At 49.3% G+C, this 24,094-nt stretch overlaps 2 protein-coding genes and 1 long non-coding RNA gene across 3 annotated transcripts in view; all 3 read left to right on the top strand.

The window, feature by feature from the left end:
- The window catches only part of LOC108788072 (zinc finger protein 850-like), a 138,558-nt gene extending 136,680 nt beyond the window's left edge, over positions 1–1,878 (top strand). Inside the window, exon 11 of the mRNA XM_018557805.1 lies at positions 1,342–1,878. Within this exon, the coding sequence (XP_018413307.1) occupies positions 1,342–1,734 (393 nt within the window). The 3' untranslated portion in view covers positions 1,735–1,878. The remainder of the gene's footprint in view (positions 1–1,341) is intronic.
- LOC108788099 (zinc finger protein 62 homolog) overlaps positions 1–24,094 on the top strand; it is a 949,422-nt gene that overhangs the window by 883,923 nt on the left and 41,405 nt on the right. The gene's annotated exons all lie outside the window — the stretch shown is intronic.
- LOC108788112 lies at positions 13,655–15,149 on the top strand. The gene is made up of 3 exons (XR_001941306.1): positions 13,655–13,863; positions 14,869–14,998; positions 15,112–15,149. It is a non-coding gene; the product is annotated as an uncharacterized LOC108788112 (long non-coding RNA).

Raw genomic sequence — 24,094 nt, 5'->3', positions numbered from 1 at the left:
CTTTCTGGGGACTTTGTGTCGTCTGGCAGAGGAACTTTAATGTAGTGATGGTGGAGTCGCACTTTAAGGAGGAAGAGGAGGAAGTTCCTATAGATACCGGGGAAGGTGCGTATAGAGATCCTCAGGACTGGCTGTCCTCTGTATATCTATCCATCTATCACTCTTCCATCCATCACCCATCTATCTATCCATCCATCACCCATCTATCTATCCATCCATCACCCATCTATCTATCCATCCATCACCCATCTATCTCTCTCTCCATCACCCATCTATCTCTCTCTCCATCACCCATCTATCCATCCATCACCCATCTATCTATCTCTCCATCACTCTCCATCCATCACCCATCTATCTCTCCATCCATCACCCATCTATCTCTCCATCCATCCATCTATCTATCCATCCATCTATCATCTGTCCATCACCCATCTATCCATCATTCTTGTCTCTGACTATCCATGTATTTTCAGAAGAACCTGTTGGAAATGCTCTGCAGGAACATCCCGGACCTCGACTCTTCAAGAAGGACGAGGAAGAAACGGAGGATGATGAGGTGAATTACATTTGTAGTTCTATCAGTCTTTTCCTGTGCTCATTCTCTTGTGCTCACTTACATCATGAAAGGTCCTCTTTAAAAGTGGACCTTCACCTCCACCACCCACTTTCTCTCATTCCACTTCTGCCCCCTACATAATACTTAAACCCCCTACTTTCATACTTGAACTGATCACTTCCTGTTGTTTAGGGTGGCACCCCCAGGGTCCTGAAGGTCATCGTCAAATCAGAAACCGAGGAGGAGGTAGAGGTGACGATCAAAAAAGAGGAGGAAGCTACAGATATCATCCCAGGTAACTGAGGGCAGAGCTGGGCCCAAACAATGTCATGTTCTGATTGGTCAGATGGATACAAATTGTGTGAGGAACCACCCATGAAGACCCCCAGTGCAGGGTTTAGGTGGACTTTATGAATTAGCCTTCTACTGCTTAGAGGAGGAACCTCACCCAATAGATAAGAGTAAATGACTTTCAGTTGACTAGTAAAACAATTGGGTAAGTGGGTTCCATTGGGTCTTTGTGGGCTCTTCTGAAAATTCTAAAGCATTGCCCATGAATTCATCTGAGCTTCTGTATTCCAGCCAACCTCCAGGAGAAGACTTCTCAACACTACGGGACAGCAGATGATACCGAGTCCAAAGACCTCCTGTCTGTGTGGAAAACAGATGATGTCTCCAGGTGGGACACCAAACCAGGCACACAGATCCTGACCATCAGCCACCGGACTCTGATGAGCGATAAGCCATTTTCATGCACTGAGTGTGGCGGGTTCTTCAAACATAAGTCCAGCCTTGTTCTCCACCGGCGTATCCACTCGGGGGAGAAGCCGTACTCCTGCTCCGAGTGCGGCAAACAGTTTATCCAAAAGGCAAACTATCTGCGACACCAGCGGCTCCACACAGGCGAGAAGCCTTACAAATGCGCCGAGTGCGGCAAAGAGTATGCGCAGAAACAGAGCCTGGTGATGCATGAGAAGTTCCACGCCGAAAACGAGCCCTTCTCTTGTCCTGAATGCGGTGCCAATTTTATAAGACAGTCGCATCTTGTCAACCACAGGAAGACTCACAGAGGCTTGCGGCGCTACACGTGCGCAGATTGCGGGGACTTTTTCATGCTGCGGTCCAGTCTGGTCATTCATCAGAGGGTCCACAGTGCAGAGAAGTCTTTTTCTAGCTGAGCAGGACAGTGGCTGGACCATACTGGTACCACGGGCTTGGACTTGTGCTATAAGAGGACTCTGTTCCACTGCCATGATTCTACAAGGGTATGGGAAGGGTTGACACCACTTGGTGGTTTTTAGAATCTTTAGGCGTTATGCCTCACCATGGCAGCAGTAGGAGGTAACTTTGAAACACTAGCTATCTGAGGAACCCATGCGAAGAGATGGAGTTCCTGGGAGAATTGATTCCCTATCCTTGTATGCTTGTGATCTTCGTAGAATTAAGAGAAAAGTTGGCATTGGTGGTCTAAGGAACCCATGGGAAGAGATGACACACCTGGGAGAAATGATTCCCTGTGCTTTTAATCTATGTAGAATTAAGAGAAAAGTTGGCATTGGTGGTCTAAAGAACCCATGGGAAGAGATGGAGCTCCTGGGAGGAAGCTACAGTAGACCATGAGAAAGGGGATGGTGGGCACTGTTTTCATTCACATGATGTCCCACCCCATAACCTGTATGTCTGTTACTGTGATAGAACCACCCAAAGAAAAGTTGGCACTGGTGTTCTAAGGAACCCATGGGATGACATGGATCCCCCAACAGAAAGTAAAAAGACTATGGGAAGGGTGGGCCTTGCTTTTTTAGTAAATGATGCCCCACCCCATAACCTGTATGCTTGTTACTGTGGCAGAACTTAGAGAAGAGAGGTTAGGACTGGTGATCTGAGGAACCCACAGGAAGAGATGGAGCTCCTGGGAGGAAGCCACAGTAGACCATGAGAAAGGGGATGGTGGGCACTGTTTTCATTCACATGATGTCCCACCCCATAACCTGTATGTCTGTTACTGTGATAGAACCACCCAAAGAAAAGTTGGGACTGGTGTGCCGAGGAACTCATGGGCAGAGATGAAACTATGGAGAAGGAGCTAGAGGGAAAAAGTCGCAGGAGAACATGAGAAAGAAAATAGTGGGTGCACCTTGATCAATGAGACCCCACTCCTGATGGTATACTTGTTACTGTGGCAGAACCTGGAGAAGAGAATTTTGCACTGGTGTTCTAAGGAACCCATGGGATGAGATGGATCTCCCAACAGAAAATCAGAAGACTATGGGAAGGGTGGGCCTTGCTTTTTTATTAGAGAAGAGAAGTTAGGACTGGTGTTCTGAGGTACCCATAGGAAGAGATTGGGCTCCCGTGAGAAACCATGGGAAAGAGAAGGGTGGGCACTGCTTTTTTTATTACATGATGCCTCCCTCCCCCATAACCTTTATGAATGTTACGGTGGCAGAGCTAGGAAAAGAAACTTTGGCATTGGTATGCTGAGTAGCCTATGGGTGGAGGAAATCCAGAGAGGGAACTGGAGAAAAAAAAGTCACAGGAGACCATGAGAAAGAGAAGGGTGGACGCCCCTAATGATCTGTGTGGTTGTTACTGTGGCAGAACTTGGAGAAGAGAAGTTAGCATTGGAGTTCTGAGGAACCCATGGGAAGAGATTGAGCTCCCAGGAGATATTTACAGGAGACCATGCGAAAGGAAAAGAAAGGGAGGGCACTGTTTTGTTAAATCATTGATGCCCCACCCCATAACCTGTATGCTTGTTACCATGGCAGAACCAGGAAGAGACTTGGAGTTGGAGAGGAAAGGGAAGGGCACCACTTGTTTTTAATAAACGATGCGCTACCTGCTTGTTATCTTGGAAGAACCAGGAAGAGACTTGGACTTGATGAAGTGAATTGGTGTTGGTGAAGTTGGTACTGGTGTTCTGAGGAACCCATGTCAAACGTTCCCGCAGCACGTCCCCAACGTTACCTCCCCGGGATTTGCTCCACTACTTCGGGCACCCGCCGAATCAGCCACAGGCCGCGCTGGAAGCCAACGGCCGTTACTCGGTGGTGAGTCAGCCTCCCCCAAAGAAGCAGCCTAAGCCGGCCCCTAACCCTGCATCCTCCCGGTCGGATCGAGAGATCTCTCCGATCCTGACACCTGATCCGCCACCCGATAACGCTACCCAGAGCCCGGGTCGCACTGCAACAGGTCATAATGAGGAGGCAGACAGTGACTACACGTGGCGATCCCTCCTCCCTAAACTCTCCACTAAGGCAGGCCTGGACGATATGGCTGCCAAAATAGTGCAGGCATTGAGGACAGAAGTCCATGAAATCAAACAGCAAGTGGAGGCATTAGACAGCAAAGTGACTGCTGTAGAAACCGTTACTGATGATCTCCACTCCAGGGTGTCAGCGATGGAAGCTGCAAACGCGGCCACGCAGCAAAAATTGACCACCTTACTTCTGAATCAGGATGACGGAGAGAATCGCAGTCGCCGTAACAATATAAGGTTGAAAGGCATTCCAGAGGCAACATCAGGCCCTGAACTGCGATCCACAGTTACAGCTATACTTAATATGTACCTAGACAAGCCTCCTGGTGACCCCATCGAACTTGACCGCGTGCATCGGGTACAATCGTTTCGCTCACCGGACTCTAACACACCCAGGGATGTGCTGTGCAGGGTCCACTTCTTCACAGTCAAGGAAGAGATCATGCGGAAGGCCTGGAACAACGGCCCGCTAGATTTTGATGGTGCCTCGATACAAGTGATGCCTGACTTGTCGCGACACACGCTGCGAATGCACAGGTCATTAAAACCCCTGCTGGATGTGATACGGGCCGCAGGAGCTTCTTACCGTTGGGGCCATCCGTTTCACCTCATCGTTCACCACCGGGATCACTCTTTTGCCCTCCACACACCTTGTCAACTGCCTGATCTGTTCCAGTGGCTAGATGAGGCGCCCATCGATCTTCCGAACTGGCTGGATTTCCCTACAGGCCCGGCAGATACCGCGCCTAGAACCCAAAGGCAAGCACGCCCCCCCAGAGGAAGACGCCGCTACCCACTTCGTTCATCTTCGGTGCCAGCACCTATCAGCCATGAAGTCGTGAAGGCGGGAGCCATAGACGATCCACAGTTATTTCTTTGTCGCAGGAACTCACCCTTTGTTGTTTGGGGGTCGACAGCCCAGTGGACGGTGGTCCCGAGCTAGGCCGGGGCCGGGCTCTGTGTTCCTGACATCGCCCCTACAGTGGATCCAACCGACCTCCGCCTGCCAGACAAGGATGTCCGTGTGGAGATGGCGGTATACAGGATGCAGGTTATAGTAGTTGCTTGCAAAGTTCCCTTCTCCCTCCCCCCCCATTTTTGGATTGTTTGTTTTGTTTTATTGGTAGTTATGTATGATGGGGTCCCCGTCCTCCCCCATCATAATATAGTGCTCCTGTTCTTGTACCATGTTATACGCTGTTGTACATGAGGGAGAGACGCCTGTTATTCGGAGGTTTGGCCGGCATGGGACGGAGACCCTTTTGAAACCACTCGGTGACCCTTGGACGGAGTGACTCCCCCGGGAAGTCCTACCCCAGTCCAACAGTCAGATAGCTCCGCCTGTGGAACCGAGTGGAACGGATCATGGGGCAGCGTCCTGTGCCGTCCCGCCGCCGGGAGCGGGCAGTGCATCTCCACCTTTGATGCTATATAGTTATTCCCATAATTATTGTTACTGCAACGGTTATATCTACCACCCCCACATAGGGTTACCCCATGCTTTGTGCAACGGGTTGCTACAATTGTCTTGCCTGTACCAGTAGTCTGGACAGGATACATACACCCATTGGTGTATACTCGGTAGCTTACGGATAACAAATCTCTGGGTAGGGGCCCACAACCTCTAGTTATTATAGAGTACTCACCCTCTGGCTTCTCCCTGCTATATCTATCCTCTTTCTTCAACTTCCTGTACTTTCCCCTACTGAACCGTCTCCCGCTCCCAGCTAGGGAAGATGGCGGCGATGATGTTCACCTCACTGAACGTGCGGGGGCTGAACGTTCCTGAAAAACGATCTAGATTGCTGACAGATCTGAAAAAATTTGGTTCTCAGATAGTGTTCCTGCAGGAAACCCATTTCAGGAAGGACCAGGTCCCCAGGTTGCACAACCGGGATTTCCCAGTGGTATATCACTGACCCCCCCAAATCTCAAAATCTAAGGGAGTCTCTGTCCTTCTGGCCAAGTCTGTTCCATGGCTCTACACCGACCAATATGTAGACACTAATGGTAGATTTCTTCTCCTGAAGGGGAAGATAGGTGATGTTACAGTGACATTGGCCAATGTCTATGCCCCAAACTCAGATCAACTGGGATTCCTTCGCACTCTGGTTCAGGTCCTGTTGGAATTTGCGGATGGCATTCTGGTCCTAGGGGGCGATTTTAATGTGGCTATGGATCCTTTACTAGATGTCTCCCGGGGTACTTCCCACTTAGCCTTTTCCTACCTGAAACAATTAAAGGCAGAACTCCACCTTCTACACCTGACGGACACTTGGCGGTTTTTACACCCACGAGACAGGGACTACACTTTTTTTTCACAGGTCCATCACACTTATTCCAGATTAGACTATTTTTTTGTAGCCCACAAAGAGCTCTCACGGGTATGTTCGGCCTCAATTGGCAACATCCTGCTTTCAGATCATGCCCCGTTACACATGTCCTTAGCTCTAACGGCGTCCCCCTCCCCATGCTTCATGTGGCGATTGAATGAATCGCTCTTGCAGGACCCTCAGAATAAATCTGATGTTGAATCCGCGATACCCTCCTTTTTTGAAGTAAACGCCTCTTCCGTTACGTCTCCCCTGACCGCTTGGGAAGCTCATAAATGTGTCATTCGGGGCATCCTGTTGAAACACGGAGCCCGCAGGAAACGGGAGGGGGCTAAACAAGTGGCTCACCTGTTTGAACGCTTACACACATTAGAATTGGCACATAAGAATTGGCACATTGGCTCTCCACACCCAGGTGGAGCTGCGTCTTGTTAGGGAAGAGCTTAATGATTTGCTGTTCACTAAAGGTTCACTAAAGGTCAAACGGCGTCTGTTGGGGGGCAGGAGAACGATGTATGAATTTTCAAACAAGCCCGGGAAACTCCTAGCACGAGCTTTGAGAGGTAATAGGGCTAAATCCTTCATTGCTCAGATTAAAACACGATCCGGCAGTACAGTGTCGTCCTCCGGTGACATGGCTGAGGAGTTTAGATCCTACTATGAAGCCCTGTATAATTTACACCCCACGCAGGCGGGGGAGACGCGCAACTATCGGCCCCCGACCCACGGTCCTATATCACCAACTCCAACATGCCCACTATACCCGGGGAAGACAGGGAGGCACTAGAGTCTGAAATTACTGAGGCAGAACTGGAGTCCGCTCTGAGATCATCGGGGACTGGCAAGGCGCCGGGTCCAGATGGCCTCACATCACAACACGCGATTCCATAAACTTGTGACAGCCGATAGATTCAGATTGCTGGACTTCCGAGCAGAGTCTGATTGGCTCTCGGGCCCGGCCATACGGTCCCTTACGGATCCTCCGCTTGATGCATGGAGTGTCATGCAACTCAGACACTTCCTGAGGGCTATTCCGAATCCCCAGGCCCTAGATAGACCACTCACAGATTATGAACTGATGTGCAAGGAGACGGTACCCACGCGACACACGATCTCCATCATATACAAACTGCTCAGCCTGCCTGCCTCCACTGTAGTCCCACCGTTTTTGCGGACCTGGGAAAGTGAACTGGGTCTCACCTTCACCGAACAACAAACGCGTACCATCATCACCATGTCATACAAATCATCCATGGCCAGCAAAGTTCAAGAAATGGGATATAAGATACTGTCCCGCTGGTACAGGGTCCCGTGGCTATTACACAAAATGAATCCCTCCATTCCAGCTCAGTGTTGGAGATGTGGTTCTGATTCTGGTACAATGCTCCATATCTTTTGGTCCTGCCCAAGACTGAGACCCTTCTGGGAGCAGGTGTTGTCCGTTATCCAGGACCTGACCATGGTGGATTTGAGGAATAACCCAGCAGCGTGTCTTCTACACATGTCTGCCACCCCACTCTCGAAATATCGGCAATCACTCACACGCCACCTCTTGGATGCAGCGAGAGCCTCCATCCCCCTGTTATGGAAACAAACAAATCCAGCCTCCATCTCATTATGGCTCTCCAAAGTACGGGAGGTGTATGCCATGGAGGACTTGACAGCGTCCCTTAGGAACACTGAAGGGAGACTCTTGACAACCTGGGGACCCTGGATTTACTTCCAACACTCAACTAAATTTGCGGATCTCCTGGCAGGGGAACCCTGACTCACTGAACCCTTTGGCCGTGCCTGCCTGCCTGGGACGCGCCTTCTGAAGGGCTCCATTCAGCTCAGGGCCACACCACCTAAGAGGTCGGATGAGGTTGGACCCCCTAAGATGGGAGCGCAGGGAGGCGATTCGGGACTCTATTCTTCCTCTATTTCTTCCCTCATGCTCTAGGACACTGGTCCTCTGTTGCTTTTTCTGTTCTTCCTCTTCACTCATTTGCTACTTGCGCCTGCTACCATGTCTAGGGAGAAGCTGAGTGTGTGCTCCTACAAAAATGGCGTCACAATAATGGTTCTAAGGGGCTCGTGATGCTCCCCCAGAGGTTATATATTGTTAATACTGACACAGCCGGCTAGATTATAGATTAGTTTTATGTTTCTCTCAAACTACGCACATGCCAGAGGCTGTTAGACATCACAGTTGGAATGTTTTGACTGTTGTTATACAAATGGTCTTTGATCTGTTTGGCACTAACAGTGGAATTTCTCTGTACAACAAGTGTTCACATGTTGTTGTTTGTAACATATGTATCAATGCTCATTGCTATAACTTTGTACTGTCGGATTTGTCAGTTAATAAACGAATTTAAAAAAAAATAAAAATAAATAAACTATGCCCCACCAACAAAACCTGTGTGCTTGTTACCTTGGGAGAACCATGAACAGAGAATTTGAGTTGGTAAAGTTGGGATTGGTGTTCTAAGGAACCCACGGGAAAAGATGGAGCTCTTGAGAGAAAACTGGAGGGAGAAAGTCACATTGGACCTTCAAGATTTTGTCCCTCTGTAGCTCCCTCTTCCTTCCCATCAGCTCCTCATTGTGGTTCTGATTCTGGTACAATGCTCCATATCTTTTGGTCCTGCCCAAGACTGAGACCCTTCTGGGAGCAGGTGTTGTCCGTTATCCAGGACCTGACCATGGTGGATTTGAGGAATAACCCAGCAGCGTGTCTTCTACACATGTCTGCCACCCCACTCTCGAAATATCGGCAATCACTCACACGCCACCTCTTGGATGCAGCGAGAGCCTCCATCCCCCTGTTATGGAAACAAACAAATCCACCCTCCATCTCATTATGGCTCTCCAAAGTACGGGAGGTGTATGCCATGGAGGACTTGACAGCGTCCCTTAGGAACACTGAAGGGAGACTCTTGACAACCTGGGGACCCTGGATTTACTTCCAACACTCAACTAAATTTGCGGATCTCCTGGCAGGGGAACCCTGACTCACTGAACCCTTTGGCCGTGCCTGCCTGCCTGGGACGCGCCTTCTGAAGGGCTCCATTCAGCTCAGGGCCACACCACCTAAGAGGTCGGATGAGGTTGGACCCCCTAAGATGGGAGCGCAGGGAGGCGATTCGGGACTCTATTCTTCCTCTATTTCTTCCCTCATGCTCTAGGACACTGGTCCTCTGTTGCTTTTTCTGTTCTTCCTCTTCACTCATTTGCTACTTGCGCCTGCTACCATGTCTAGGGAGAAGCTGAGTGTGTGCTCCTACAAAAATGGCTTCACAATAATGGTTCTAAGGGGCTCGTGATGCTCCCCCAGAGGTTATATATTGTTAATACTGACACAGCCGGCTAGATTATAGATTAGTTTTATGTTTCTCTCAAACTACGCACATGCCAGAGGCTGTTAGACATCACAGTTGGAATGTTTTGACTGTTGTTATACAAATGGTCTTTGATCTGTTTGCCACTAACAGTGGAATTTCTCTGTACAACAAGTGTTCACATGTTGTTGTTTGTAACATATGTATCAATGCTCATTGCTATAACTTTGTACTGTCGGATTTGTCAGTTAATAAACGAATTTAAAAAAAAATAAAAATAAATAAACTATGCCCCACCAACAAAACCTGTGTGCTTGTTACCTTGGGAGAACCATGAACAGAGAATTTGAGTTGGTAAAGTTGGGATTGGTGTTCTAAGGAACCCACGGGAAAAGATGGAGCTCTTGAGAGAAAACTGGAGGGAGAAAGTCACATTGGACCTTCAAGATTTTGTCCCTCTGTAGCTCCCTCTTCCTTCCCATCAGCTCCTCAGCAAACTAGTACAATCACACCTATCTTCACCCCACACACATCACAATCTTCTCCAAGCAGCTCATGTTTTTTTCTTTATAAAGCTGATTGTTGAACGATGTAGTGTCAATTAGTTGGTCACAAGTTTTATCTATGGTTATGAGGCAGTGGTGGACCAGCCCAGCATAGTGGGAAGTGTCTCATGCTCAAAGATGACCTGTTGAGAAGACCTAATGCCAAGGGAGATAAAAATCAGGTCCCACAGTTCCCTATCTAAGACACCCCACCGTCACCTTGTATGTTTGTTCCGGTGGAAAAACTAGGAGATATGTTGGCATTGGTCTTCTGAGGAACTCTTGAGCAGAGATGGAGCTGCTGGGAGGAAACTTGAGGGAGATGGACACATGACACCAATTTACTCTTCAGTTTATTGCTATCTCCCTCCCTCTTCCATCCGGCTTCTCAGGACCTCAAAGCAGATGACACCTCAACGCTCCTACTCATCTTCTGATATCCAGGACATCAAAGAGATGGCTAAGGGACGTCTTGTGACCTTATGCGGTGGGGTAGACCTCACTCCTATTTTGTATCCTTGATACCATATTAGTCTAGGAGGTACATCTGAGGCTTGGGTGCTCTGAGGAACTCATGGGCAGAGATGGAGCTTCTGGATGGAAACTTGAGGGAGATGGACACATGAAACCAATTTACTGTTCCGTTTATCGCTATCTCCCTCCCTCTTCCATCCGGCTTCTCAGGACCTCAGAGCAGATGACACCTCAACGTTCCTACTCATCTTCTGATATCCAGGACATCATAGGGATGGCTAAGGGACGTCTTGTGACCTTATGCGGTGGGGTAGACCTCACTCCTATTTTGTATCCTTGATACCATATCAGTACTAAGGAGGTACATCTGAGGCTTGGGTGCTCTGAGGAAACAATAGGCAGAGATGGAGCTGCTAGGAGTAAACTGGATGAACAGGAAGTCATGTGCTATCCACTTTGTGCGTCTTTGAAGCCCCAACTTTCTTCCCGCCTGCTCCTCAGGACCATGGTGTGAGCCAATGCTGCCCATACATTACAATTCTGAACTAAAGGTCGGGCCGTAGCCTCCCTGTTGAGCCCAGACTGAGATCAAACCCTCTAGTCTCACCAAAAACAAGTCTAGAGCTTTCAATCATGGGAGCTGCTTTCCAGTTATGGGGGTTGTACGGAGATTGACCAGAGTGTGTGGTCACCTTAGCGTACAGGGCAGCCATCCAACCTGACATGAGGGCAATTCCATGTATCACGTGTGGAAGACCAGGAGGACATGTTCCTTCCATCACCATTCCTGGTGTTTGAGCAGGTAAGTGGTAACCCTTAAAATTAGAAGGCCCGGTAAGCTGAGTGTGGGGCTCCTTGAACTGGAAGCTTCTGGATTTGTCTCCCCAAAAAGTGAAGAACGGGAGTGGCTGGTTGTTACCTTCCGCGTAGCTTCCACCACACACCTTGGCCCGGCGGCTTGAGCCAGAGGTCCTTCCATCACGTGACCACAGGAAGTCACCTTCCCCTGGCCTGATAAGTGCTCATGGCTGCTTTATATTCTCAACATGGTCTAATGACAGTTGCCCTATGTGGGTGTGGCTATGCACGAGTACAGATCTATGTGGGTGTGGCTATGCAGGAGTACAAATCTATGTGGGTGTGGCTATGCACCAGTACAGATCTATGTGGGTGTGGCTATGCAGGAGTACTGATCTATGTGGGTGTGGCTATACATGAGTACAGATATATGTGGGTGTGGCTACACAAGTACAGATCTATGTGGGTGTGGCTACGCATGAGTACAGAGCTGTGTGGGTGTGGCTACGCATGAGTACATATATGTGTGGGTGTGGCTACGCATGAGTACATATCTATGTGGGTGTGGCTATGCACGAGTACAGATCTATGTGGGTGTGGCTATGCACAAGTACAGATCTATGTGGGTGTGGCTATGCACAAGTACAGATCTATGTGGGTGTGGCTATGCACGAGTACAGATCTATGTGGGTGTGGCTATGCACGGGTACATCTCTATGTGGGTGTGGCTATGCACAAGTACATATCTATGTGGGTGTGGCTATGCACGGGTACAGCTCTATGTGGGTGTGGCTATGCACAAGTACAGCTCTATGTGGGTGTGGCTATGCACAAGTACAGATCTATGTGGGTGTGACTATGCAAATTATGACTTTCTGAAAGTCAAAGCCTAGGTAGTGCATGTTCAGGCACGTCAATGGAGGGATTGCTGTGCTGCAGGGCAGGCCTTTGCTACACCACGAAGGAGACAACATTTAGGAAGGAGCTTTGGGGCATGTTGGAGGGCCTGCGGGTGAAATACAGGAACACTTTACAGGGTCAGTCCACACCAAAAATGATATTTCAATGTTTGGTAGGTGCCGGAGCATTACCCACCTGATAGAATCTTCTATTTCTTAGCGATTTCTGAGCTGTACACCTGCTGTGCCCATTATGAGGAGCTCCCACCATCCCTGTGCTGAGTTCCCGGGTCTGTACCCCCGCTGTGCCCATTATGAGGAGCTCCCCCCATCCCTGAGCTGAGTTCCCGGGTCTGTACCCCCGCTGTGCCCATTATGAGGAGCTCCCCCCATCCCTGAGCTGAGTTCCCGGGTCTGTACCCCCGCTGTGCCCATTATGAGGAGCTCCCCCCATCCCTGAGCTGAGTTCCCGGGTCTGTACCCCCGCTGTGCCCATTATGAGGAGCTCCCCCCATCCCTGAGCTGAGTTCCCGGGTCTGTACCCCCGCTGTGCCCATTATGAGGAGCTCCCCCCATCCCTGAGCTGAGTTCCCGGGTCTGTACCCCCGCTGTGCCCATTATGAGGGGCTCCCCCCATCCCTGTGCTGAGTTCCTGGGTCTGTTCACTTGATGTGCCCATTATGAGGAGCTCCCCCCATCCCTGAGCTGAGTTCCTGATCTGTACAACCGCTGTGCCCATTATGAGGAGCTCCCACCATGCCTGTGCTGAGTTCCCGGGTCTGTACACCCGCTGTGCCCATTATGAGGAGCTCCCTCCATCCCTGTGCTGAGTTCCCGGGTCTGTACACCCGCTGTGCCCATTATGAGGAGCTCCCTCCATCCCTGTGCTGAGTTCCCGGGTCTGTACACCCGCTGTGCCCATTATGAGGAACTCCCACCATCCCTGTGCTGAGCTCCCGGGTCTGTACACCTTAGGGTTGGCACCTTTTCTTCAAGCAAAACCCGAACACTCTAGCGGCGCGTAGACTTTTTTTGGAGTCGTGGCTTATTCATATGTAAATATCAGTCGAGACTGTACAGTGGGGGACCCAAAGCCCCTATATTAATTTTGGTTGCCCCTGTCTGCCTGACATCTTGTGTCCAGGTTTCTGCTGCCATGAAACCCGGACACAGCATTCAAAACCCGAACTGTCCGGGTGAATACTGGACAGGTGGCAACCCTAATACACCTGCTGTACCCATTATGAGAGGCTCTATGTTGGGTGTTTTGTGGTGAGTTGTTCTATTATGGGACATCTGATGATGATGATGATGTCATATAATATTCTGCAGTTATCACACATCCCCAGGAGGAAAGGTTGGAGAAATGCACAGCTCTTTCATGACGTCACCGGAAGTTTAACCTGTTCCCCATAGAGGCTGTTTGCGGGACGGCGGCCATTTTGCCCTAGACAATCTAGCTGCGGCCAGGTCGGGCGGCTCCGACAACATGTCCTCCCTCTGCGGGGACACGTCTGGAGAATGGCAGCTGCGCTCCAGCGTTCGCAGCGGGGAGCCAATGACATAATAAAGAGCCGACATGTTTTAGGGGAGTTTACATTTTAGTGATTGCGAACTGGAGGCAGATGCGTCTCTTATAGAGCGGCCAATCCGGCTGTGACCTGGCCAGACAGGTGAGCCATCAGCCCGAGAGCGGACCGCGGGAGGACGGAGCGGCCTCTAGGGGGTGGGATGAGCCAGGACTGGACGCCGGGGAGCCAGGCAATGTGCAGAGCTCAGGGGGAGATGCATGTATTGTGGTGAGAGCCCGGGTAAGGGCAGGCAAGGAGTGTGGGGTTGGGAAGGACTAGGGATCTATGGGGGTAGAGAAGGGCTGACAGAGTGGTGAAGGAAGGGCTGGCAAATGTTGAGTGTGTATATACATCTTTTAGGACATTGAATGTGGCCAAATTGCCGGTTGGGTGATTTAACATAGTTGTGTTTGGTATCAAATCAATTGTAATTGACTTATCCATTGGCGCAGATGGTATTAATAGAGCGCTAACATACCAGGCTTCATGAAGTGTAGATTTGGGTCCTTGGCAGACATCAAAGCTCAGACTGGACTGCCGATCCTCTTTATGACACATGAGGACCGGGCAACCTATTTCGTGGAAATAAGGTACCTCCCCTTCAATTTGAAGACGCACCTAATTAAAAGTCTCTGGTTATCGGCGTTCAGACATCTGCTAAGTACTCAGCCAATAATAGACCAATGTATGGCCTTCTTGATGGATACATCGAGATGTCCAACATTGGATGAGTCTTGCTGGCTTGACTGACCAGAGTCAGCTGGGTGGCTTGTTGCTCCTCTATAGATAGAACAGTCAGGGAGCATTGTCACCCTAGGACAGGAAGTGTGTTACTGGGAGGGTCACCTAGTAAAGAAATCCAATGACGCCACCACATCTATGGACGGGTTATCAGGTGTTCTAACATTTCTATTCTTGGGATTAGATACCCTTCAACCATCTCATTCGGGGGGGTCGGGGGACTGCCGCCCAGTCCATAGAGGTCATCACACACCACTGGGCTCAGTTGGAACCTTCTAATCCTCCTTTTGTGTTCCTTACTTTGTCTTCCTCTACATAGTGACTGAGGATAGCCCAACCCTTCAACCCGTACTGTGTGTTTTACAGACCCACATGAAACGAATCTGGTGAATTCCGTGCAGCACAATGTTTCCATCCATGGAGTAGGATCTAGAAGGACACAAGGAGCTCTACAAGGACATCGTGATGGAGGATCAGCCGCCCCTCACATCACCGGGTAAGAGGAGACTTTCATTTCCTGAGTATTGAGGATCCCCCTAGATACACACATCCTCTGATATAAAGACATAGAAACAATGTATTCAATCAGTGTGTGTGTGTTTCCTACAGATGGATCCAATAAGAGGAACCCACCAGAGAGATGTCCCCGTCCTCTGTATTCCCAGGATTCCACACAGGAACATCAGGAGATCCCACAGGAACATCAGGAGATCTCTCAGGCCAGTCCTTTGTATCTCCAGGACTGCATGGAGGGTCATCAAGAGATCCCTCAGGAACATCAGGAGATCTCCCAGGCCAGTCCTCTGTATTCCTGGGACTCCTCACAGGAAGGAGGAAGTGATTATCGGGTACATATCCAAGGAAAATATCAAATATAGAATGCATATGATTTTAGTTGATCTGATTGTTAAAGCTGAAATCTTGATCCTAGGTAGTATAAGTATCTGAATTCCTATTGTCTTTCTGTAATCCTCAGCAGCATGGGTTAGAATTATGGGAAGGGGAGGGGCCAGTACTGTCAGTCAATCATGGTACGGTTGCCTTGCACAGTGCTGTCAGTCTAGTGTCTCCGATCCTCTGCAACTCCTTTATTGATTAGGCCAGCCGCGTCCCTTCCTACCACTCGCCTGGTCGCTTTCAGTGCTCCACTTATAAAGCCATAAAGGATACTGGGAGTTGTAGTTTGGGGGTGCGGTGCTAGGTCACATGGCATGGCTGGATACTCCTTGTCCCACAGCAGCCTGTTTCGTGTTAGATTGGGGTTCTGTGCATTGATATGACGTTCTCGGGGTTCCTTTTTAACGTTGCTGTTTTTTTGTCCTCTCTCTCTCTCGGGATTTGGTGTCGTCTGGCAGAAACACCTGAACATAGTAATGGTGGAGTCGCACTTTGAGGAGGAAGATCTTGTAGATACCGGGCAAGGTGCGTATAGAGGTTCTTGGGATTGGCTATTGTCTCTCTGTCTGGCTCTTCCCATCCATCCTCTCACTCCATCTCTTTTTCAGAAGAACCTGGCGGCAATGCTTTGTGGAAACAATCCAAATCTGGACATTCCAAGGAGAGCCATGCAGAGGGAGAGCTGAAGTATGATGAGGTAGATTAACTCAGGCCCCCTGTTCCACCACCTGCCTGCTCCTGGGTTATGAGTGAATGTCACCAGGCTGGTGAAGCCCATCCTAAGCTCTGTCCTTCTCCCTATATAGAGCAACCACTCCTACCGCAGGCCTCGTTTAATCTTCCAGATGTTGTGTATAGCAAGCCAATGAAGGATTTGGTTTTTGGTTGGTCAGAGTGTAAACCAAGTGGGTGGCAATGGATTAACCCTTTTGTGTGCGCTTACTTTATGACAGATCCTCTTTAAAATGGACCCAACACCTACTTTCTCTCACTGTACTACTTCCCCTCTTTTGTCTAACAATCAGATATATCAATAGATGTATGTAAGGGAACTTCCTAAATTCTCACCGAGGCGAGAAGGACGTAGGCATTCCCAAAAGCCTACTGAGATACCAATGTCATGCATCACGGGAGGCCTCAGGGTAGTATACAATGGGGCGGCTGCCTCTTCCTGGGCCTTTCAGCTGGCCACTTGATGACATGTCACAGCAAATAGACAACACCAGGGACCCAAAAGAGACAACTGTCCCCTTGATGACCTCAAAGAAGATGATGGTGGTGCAGGACTTGCTGTGCAGCGGCCGTTCTATACAGAACCCCGCTGGACTTTCACCCTCCACCATCTCTCATTCCACTCCTACCCCCTACAGGTCTTCTTTAATACTTAAACTGATCACTTCCTGTTGTTTAGGGTGGCACCCCCGGAGCTCAGAACGTCTTCATCAGATCAGAGACCAAGGAACAGGAAGTAGTGGTGATCGGAGAAGAGGAGGAGGATACAGACTTCATCCCAGGTAAATGAGGGCAGAGGTGGGGCCAATCATGGTTTGATTGGTTGGATGGATAAAATGTGTGTGATGACCTGCCTGAGAGCAACTACACACAACTATTGATAGTTCCTTTCACTTCCTGTCCTGTAGACCCAACAGGAAGTCAGTGGAACTCTCTCCAAAGTCAGGGAAATGCCCTCTTAGATGATTAATGATAAAGCCATGCCCATGAGTTCATCTGAGCTTCTTTATTCCAGTGGACTGTCGGAGGATGACTTCTCAACCTTACGGGGCAGCAGATGGCACCAATTTTGAAGACCGCTTGAGTGGATGGAAATCAGATGATGTCTCGGGGTGGGACACCAATCCTGCGGTGAGCCCAGAGGTCCTGACCATCACCCACCCGGCTATGGCGGGCGATAAGCCCTTTCCGTGCGGCGAGTGCGGCCTGTTCTTCAAACACAAGTCCAGCCTCATTCTCCACCAGCACATCCATTCGGGGAAGAAGCCGTATTCGTGCTCCGAATGCGGCAAACAGTTTGCCCAGAAGGCGAACTACCTGCGACACCAGCGACTCCACATGGGCGAGAAGCAATACAAATGCACCGAGTGCGCACAGAAGCAGTGCCTGGTGTTGCAGCAGAAGTTATACGCCGAAATCGGGCCCTTCTCTTGCACCGCGTGTGGCGCCAATTTTATCAGAGAGCCGCAGTCTGTCACCCAAAAGAAGACTCAGAAAGGCATGCGCCACTTTACGTGCCCGGATTGCGGGGATGTTTTCATGCTGAGGTCCAGTCTGGTCATCCATCAGAAGGTCCACAGTGCCGAGAATGGGAGTAGACTTGTGTTTAGAGAGAACCCTGTCTAGCCACCGTGCTGCTGAAAGAGGATGGGAAGGGTTGACACCGTTTGGTTGTTTTAAGAATCTTTAGACGTTATGTCCCACCTTGTCATGTATAATTGTCACCACGGCAGCAGTAAGAGATAACTTTGAAATGGTGTTCTGAGGATCCCGAGGGAAGAGATGGAGCTCCTGAGAGAAATCATGTCCTATCCTTTACCCGTATGCTTGTAACCCTAGTAGAATTAGGAGGAATATTGGCATTGATGTCCTGAGGAACCCATGGGAGGGGGAGATAGTGTTCCGAGAAAATAATCATGTCCTATCCTTCACCCGTATGCTTGTAACGCTAGTAGAATTAGGAGAAAAGTTGGTGCTCTACCCCATACCGTGTGTGCTTGGCAAAACTAGGAAGCGGGAAGGTGATGCTTGTTTTCTCAGGAACCCATAGGCAAAGGTGGATCTCCCGGGAGGAAGTTAGAGAAGACCATGGGAAAGGGAAGGGTATACACTGCTTTTAAAGCCCTACCCCATATTGGTTTCCTGCGGAACCCATGCAATAAGATGGAGCTCCCAGGAAGAAACTGAATGGAGAACGTCACATAAAACCTTAAAGCGTTTGTTCCTCTATAGCTCCCTCTTCCTTCCTATTAGCTCCTCAGGAAACTAGTATAATCACAACCATTACAATCTTCTCCACAAAGTGTTTTTCTTTTATAAAGCCGATTGCTCCTCAGTGTACAGCGCCAGTGGCGGTATGTTTGGTCACATACAGGTGAAAGCTTTAACCCCTTCGTGATACGGGAGAGGGGGAAGGGTGGGAACTGCTTTTTATAAATGATACCCCATTGTATGTTTGTGAAGAGATATGTTGGCATTTGTCTTTTGAGGAACTCATGGGCAGAGATGGAGCTGCTGGGAGGAAACGTTGAGGGAGATGGACAACATTGAGACCAATTTGCTGTTCAGTTTATGGGTAGCTCCCTGTCTCTTCCATCCGGCTTCTCAGAACCTCAGAGCAGATGACACCGAAAGGTTCCTACACTTGGTACACGCTTATCTTATGACATCCCGGACATCAAAGAGATGGCACTGGAAAGTCTTGTGACTGGGGTAGACCCTGTGTTTGTATTTCTTTTCACTCCCCACCCCGATTTTGTATCCTTATCATAGCGGGCACTAGGTGGTATGATCCAGGCTTTGGTGCTCAGAAGAACCCATGAACAATATCATGTTATTTTGCTCTCCAGTTTGTGTTTCTCTGTAGCCCCTTTTATCTTCCCACCTGCTCCTCGGGACACTTGTTCAAGTCAATGCTGCCTATACATTAAAGTTCTAATCTAATGTGACCGACCTCCCTGTTGAGTTTACTGTTCACCTCAAACCAATTCTTTGCACAGAGACCATATTGTCCAAGTCTACAGCTCTTAATCCTAGGCGCTGGTCTATAGCATGGAAGGACCAGTTCACCAAGCTTAGGAGAGCGGACAGCTACACGTCAAGCTGAAGACATTTACATACTCCTTGACCACCACATGGCTGCTCCTCAGGACATATAGCCAAATCATGAATCAGGTGACTACATTTCAATACATAGAGCATTCAGACAAGGTCAAGAGGGTCAGTCATGGTTCAAGCCAAGTATTAGAAAGGTGAAGATGTGTGATTCAAGGAGCTGTAGAAAGATTCTCAGACTAGACCGGGTAATAGTGCTGTCCACTATGGGCCCATTTACACCATCATGGACCATTAAGCCCTGCATGCCAGTTCACTATGGGCCCATTTACACTATCATAGACCATTAAGCCTTGCATGCCTGTCCACTATGGGCACATTTACACCATCATGGACCGTTAAACCCCTAGTGCACCCTTATAGGCAGCCCATCCATCAGCAAGGTGGGTCTGGGTGCTGTTGAGATTGAATGGCATCGAATCGCACCGCAATGCAATCCTGTAAATGGGAGCAATAGTAGGAAGATGAGGCTATGGGGTTCACCAATAGGAGAAGAATGGAAAAAAACATTGCCTGGTCTGACAAATTTCAAGTTCTCATATGGCATGGGCCCACTATGGGGGCTCACTGAGTGTGTATCTGGAAAATAAAACCTTAAAAGACTACGGGTCCCATTGATTGTTGGCCATGCAGCATAGATTCTACAAAATTTGCCAAATTCTTGGGTGGAAGTTGACTGGACAACATGGGTTCCAGGTAAGGTTATGGGGGTTGCACAGAGATTGTGCAGTCGGACCAGAGTGCCATTAGAAATTATAGGGCCCCATACAGCCTAGCTGAAAGAACCCCCAGTGTCTCCCCATTAGCTTTGGACACCTCTACACCCACCATGCTTGGCGTTTCCTCATTGCAGAATGCTGCTGCAAGAGCAGAGGCAGGGAGCTAGGCCAGACGTCCTTTCCCGTGGGCCTGCACCCTTGTTCCTTCCCACCACCCCTGAAGGGAGGGATGATAAGGTGACTTTCCTCCAGCATCCTACAAATACAGTGGTTACTTCTGCAATCTCAGAAAATCTCACCCCATAATGCACCACTGATTGTACTGTGACACATCCAATAGCTTATCAGCTCATAACCCCACACCAATTAATGGTGGAGGTATGCTAAGCCAAGGAATCGTGCAGATGGACATTTTCTCTTACCCTCTGCTGGGATGGCGCTGCACTGGGGTCACCCACAGACGGCCCCTGGCGGACCACCCTGCTAACCCAATGGGGCCCAGGCCTGGTATGGGAGTACTGCCTGTACCCCCTCCCCCAACCATTGGCAGCTCAGAATCAGACTGGACGTGGTTATCATACAAGTCAATTTTCCTATCTGATAAGAGTAATTTCCCTTATCATGAGGTGGAGAACAGAAGAAAATATAAAGCCATCTCATCCCAACATGTACCCAGTGCTGGATATCAGAGCAGGGAAGCGTTGCCCTTGAAATTATCAGCAGACAAGTGCCGATGGGTTACATGTGGGGCCCTTTCAACAATGCTTTTGGGAAATAGTGCATTCGGCAGCTTTGATATTTGTGTATTTGGCTCCACTTAGGTGAGATCCCTGTGTTGAGTTCCCGGGTCAGAACACCCACTGTGACCATTTATAAGGGGTTCCCATTATCCCTGTGCTGAGTTCTGTACACCGGCTGTGACCATTATAAGAGGTTTCCACCATCCAAGTGCTGGGTCTGCACACCCGCTGTGCCCATTATGAGGGGTTCCCACCATCCCCGTGTTTGGTTCCTGTGTCTGTACAACCGCTGTGTCCATTATAAGTTTCCACCATCCAAGTGCTGTGTGCTCTTGAGAGCCCGCACTCCCGCTGTGCCCATTATGAGGGGTTCCCACCACCCATGTTGGATTTTAGAGGGGTGGTGGGAACCCCTCATAATGGGCACATTATGAGGGGTTCCCATGGTAATGTGATTCCCTGTTGGATCATGGAGATGTAACAGGAGGAGCTGGAACACACAAAGGCGGGCAGGAACACCTTAATCTCCCAAGTGGACCGTGGTGGGAAATGTGGCCGGTCGATCTCACTACTGGAGTATCCAAAGCAACCAAGGGCCGCTTCAGCCCACCAGGGCCCAACCTTAACAAAATTATGATTTTTGGGTAGCCCCACCCTTCTATAATATTTTGGGACAAGAACAATCACAACAGGCAGCCGTCTGCATCAATAAAATACAATCCCTACACTTCTAGAAATGGACCTGTGATGGTCAATATGAGGTTGGTTTCACAAAGAGATGGACCCTGGAGGTCATGAAGCTTCTTTACTAATGTCATTGCGTACCAGTAGCTGACGGACTCCCAGCTCCAGAGTCATCCAATCACAGTCCATTCGGCTACAGTAATGGGGCAAAGATAAACATCTCACATAATGATATTCCAAATCTTGGTTCAACCTAATCATGGTGTAGGATGCTGAGATGTTGGATCCTCCTGCCCCTCCCAGAGGTGACTCATCCTGAACTGCAAAGTAATGCACTTTGGAATTAAAAATAAACAAATGGGTTATACAATTATGGGTATGCCGCTAGGGAAGTCAGAAATGGAGAAGGATTTGGGGGTCATTGTAGACCACAAACTGAAAGGTAGTTTGCAGTGCCAGGCTGCTGTAAACAAAGCTAGCAGGGTCTTGTCCTGTATTAAAAAGGGGATGTATTGCAGGGACAAGTCTATAATTTTGCCACTTTATAGATCATTGGTTCGACCTCATCTGGAGTACGCGGTCCAGTTCTGGTCACCAGTACTAAGAAAAGATGTCCTTGAGTTGGAAAAAGTCCAGCGAAGGGCAACCAAACTAATTAGGGGTATGGAGGACCAGAGCTACGAGACGAGGCTACTAAATTTAAACATGTTCACATTGGAGGTGAGGAGATTAAGGGGGGATATGATTTCCATGTACAAAATGTTTAATGGTGGTAGCAACATTAGCGATAAACTGTTTAAAATTAACTCCGTTACAAAAACTAGAGGCCATCACCTAAAATTGGTGGAAAAAAAATTCCAGCACAAGGGGCGAAAGGGGTTCTTCACAGTAAGATCAGTTAGGGTCTGGAACTCACTGCCACAGGCGGTGATTTCAGCAAATAATGTGGAATTGTTCAAGAAACTTTTGGACGATTTCTTAAGGGACCGTAATATACAGGGGTACAGGTACTCCTAGAATGAGATCCTAATAGGTTGGACTTGATGGACTAATGTCTTTATTCAACCTCAAATACTATGTAACTATGTAACTGAACCGGACACCAGGTCTCTCGATGGATAGGTGTCCTCCAGTCAGCAGTCTTTTCACACGTTCCCCCCGAAGGCCAGGTGAATTCTTTCTCCACTAAGGTGACTATTCTTTCTCCATCTGTGGAGTCCTTGGCACAAGTCCAGAGCAGGCCCTCTGCAGAACACAGCACAGTCCCACCCCATCATTGTACACTGCAGCTCTCCACTGCAGACAGCTTACAGCAGTCCCTTGTGGCTCTCTCCCTGGACTCTCTGCAGCTCAGCACGGCACAGTCCCTGCTCTCCTACTCACCACAGCACACAGTAATAACTCCTGCGCCGATCTTTAGCTCCCTGCTATCCACAGCACAGCCACACTGTTTATCCTCCGCTCTCCACAGCCTTGTGGATCCCTTCAGAGGCTCTGAGGTCTCCCCTGCCACCGTCCCTCCTACACTGCACCTCTGGGTGGGGCTAAAGTCAAGCTGCAGATGCAGCCAATCAGAATCCTCTTCTCTCCTGCCGCAGCTGTCCAATAATGGATCAGGAGGAGGAGACCTTAAACTGCTGTATACAGTAGCTTTAGTATTACCCAGGCTGTGAGCCTCCCACCAATAAAATGAACACAAGCCTGGGATACACACTCCCCCCACTGAAAGTCTTTGGTCCCCCAACGAAAGCCATAATGTGTAATCAACAAATCAGCTGCACGTATTTTATAACTAGACTTAGCTTGTGAAACCTTCTAACACAAAATGTGGGCACTGGGAACTCCCACCGCGGCGTGTCGAGGACTGGGTTAGGTTTACACCTTTGCGTTTCCATTACCACATTCATACCAACTCTTTTACATCCTAATTGGCCAACCAGACCAATGGGATGAAACCTTGCTGGTCCAGCATCTTTATTCCACTTCTTGATGGGTGGATGTCAGTCTGGAGGAGTGGGCATTCCTTGGTAGACTGTATTTGCATGCAGACCGCACTAGGTAACGCCCACTTGGCATGCTGAGCCCCCATCATTGAAATCCAATTAATAAAAGGGACAGTCAGGCTGGAGAGGAAATGGCATGTGTCAGGCCAGGAGCACATAGAAAGTAACAGTTCAGATGTGCTGATTATGCAATGAGTTCAATAAACAAAAGAGCACATACCGTGAGCAGGTCAGCTGGTACCTGTAGTGCACCACTGCAGATGTAGGTAGAGGTCAGCTGGTGCTTGTAGTCCACCGCTGCAGATGTAGGTAGAGGCCGGCGGCTGCTTGTAGTCCACCGCTGCAGATGTAGGTAGAGGCGGCTGGTGCTTGTAGTCCACCGCTGCAGATGTAGGTAGAGGCTGGCTGGTGCTTGTGGTTCCCCCCTGCAGATGTAGGTAGAGGCTGGCTGGTGCTTGTGGTTCCCCGCTGCAGATGTAGGTAGAGGCCGGCTGGTGTTTGTGGTTCACCGCTGCAGATGTAGGTAGAGGCTGGCTGGTGTTTGTGGTTCACCGCTGCAGATGTAGGTAGAGGCTGGCTGGTGTTTGTGGTTCACCGCTGCAGATGTAGGTAGAGGCTGGCTGGTGTTTGTGGTTCACCGCTGCAGATGTAGGTAGAGGCTGGCTGGTGTTTGTGGTTCACCGCTGCAGATGTAGGTAGAGGC

Source organism: Nanorana parkeri, unplaced genomic scaffold, assembly GCF_000935625.1.
Source record: "Nanorana parkeri isolate BGI_ZX_2015 unplaced genomic scaffold, ASM93562v1 scaffold305, whole genome shotgun sequence".
In the NCBI taxonomy this organism is placed as follows: Eukaryota; Metazoa; Chordata; class Amphibia; order Anura; family Dicroglossidae; genus Nanorana; species Nanorana parkeri.
This window is presented reverse-complemented; position numbering and strand designations above follow the sequence as displayed.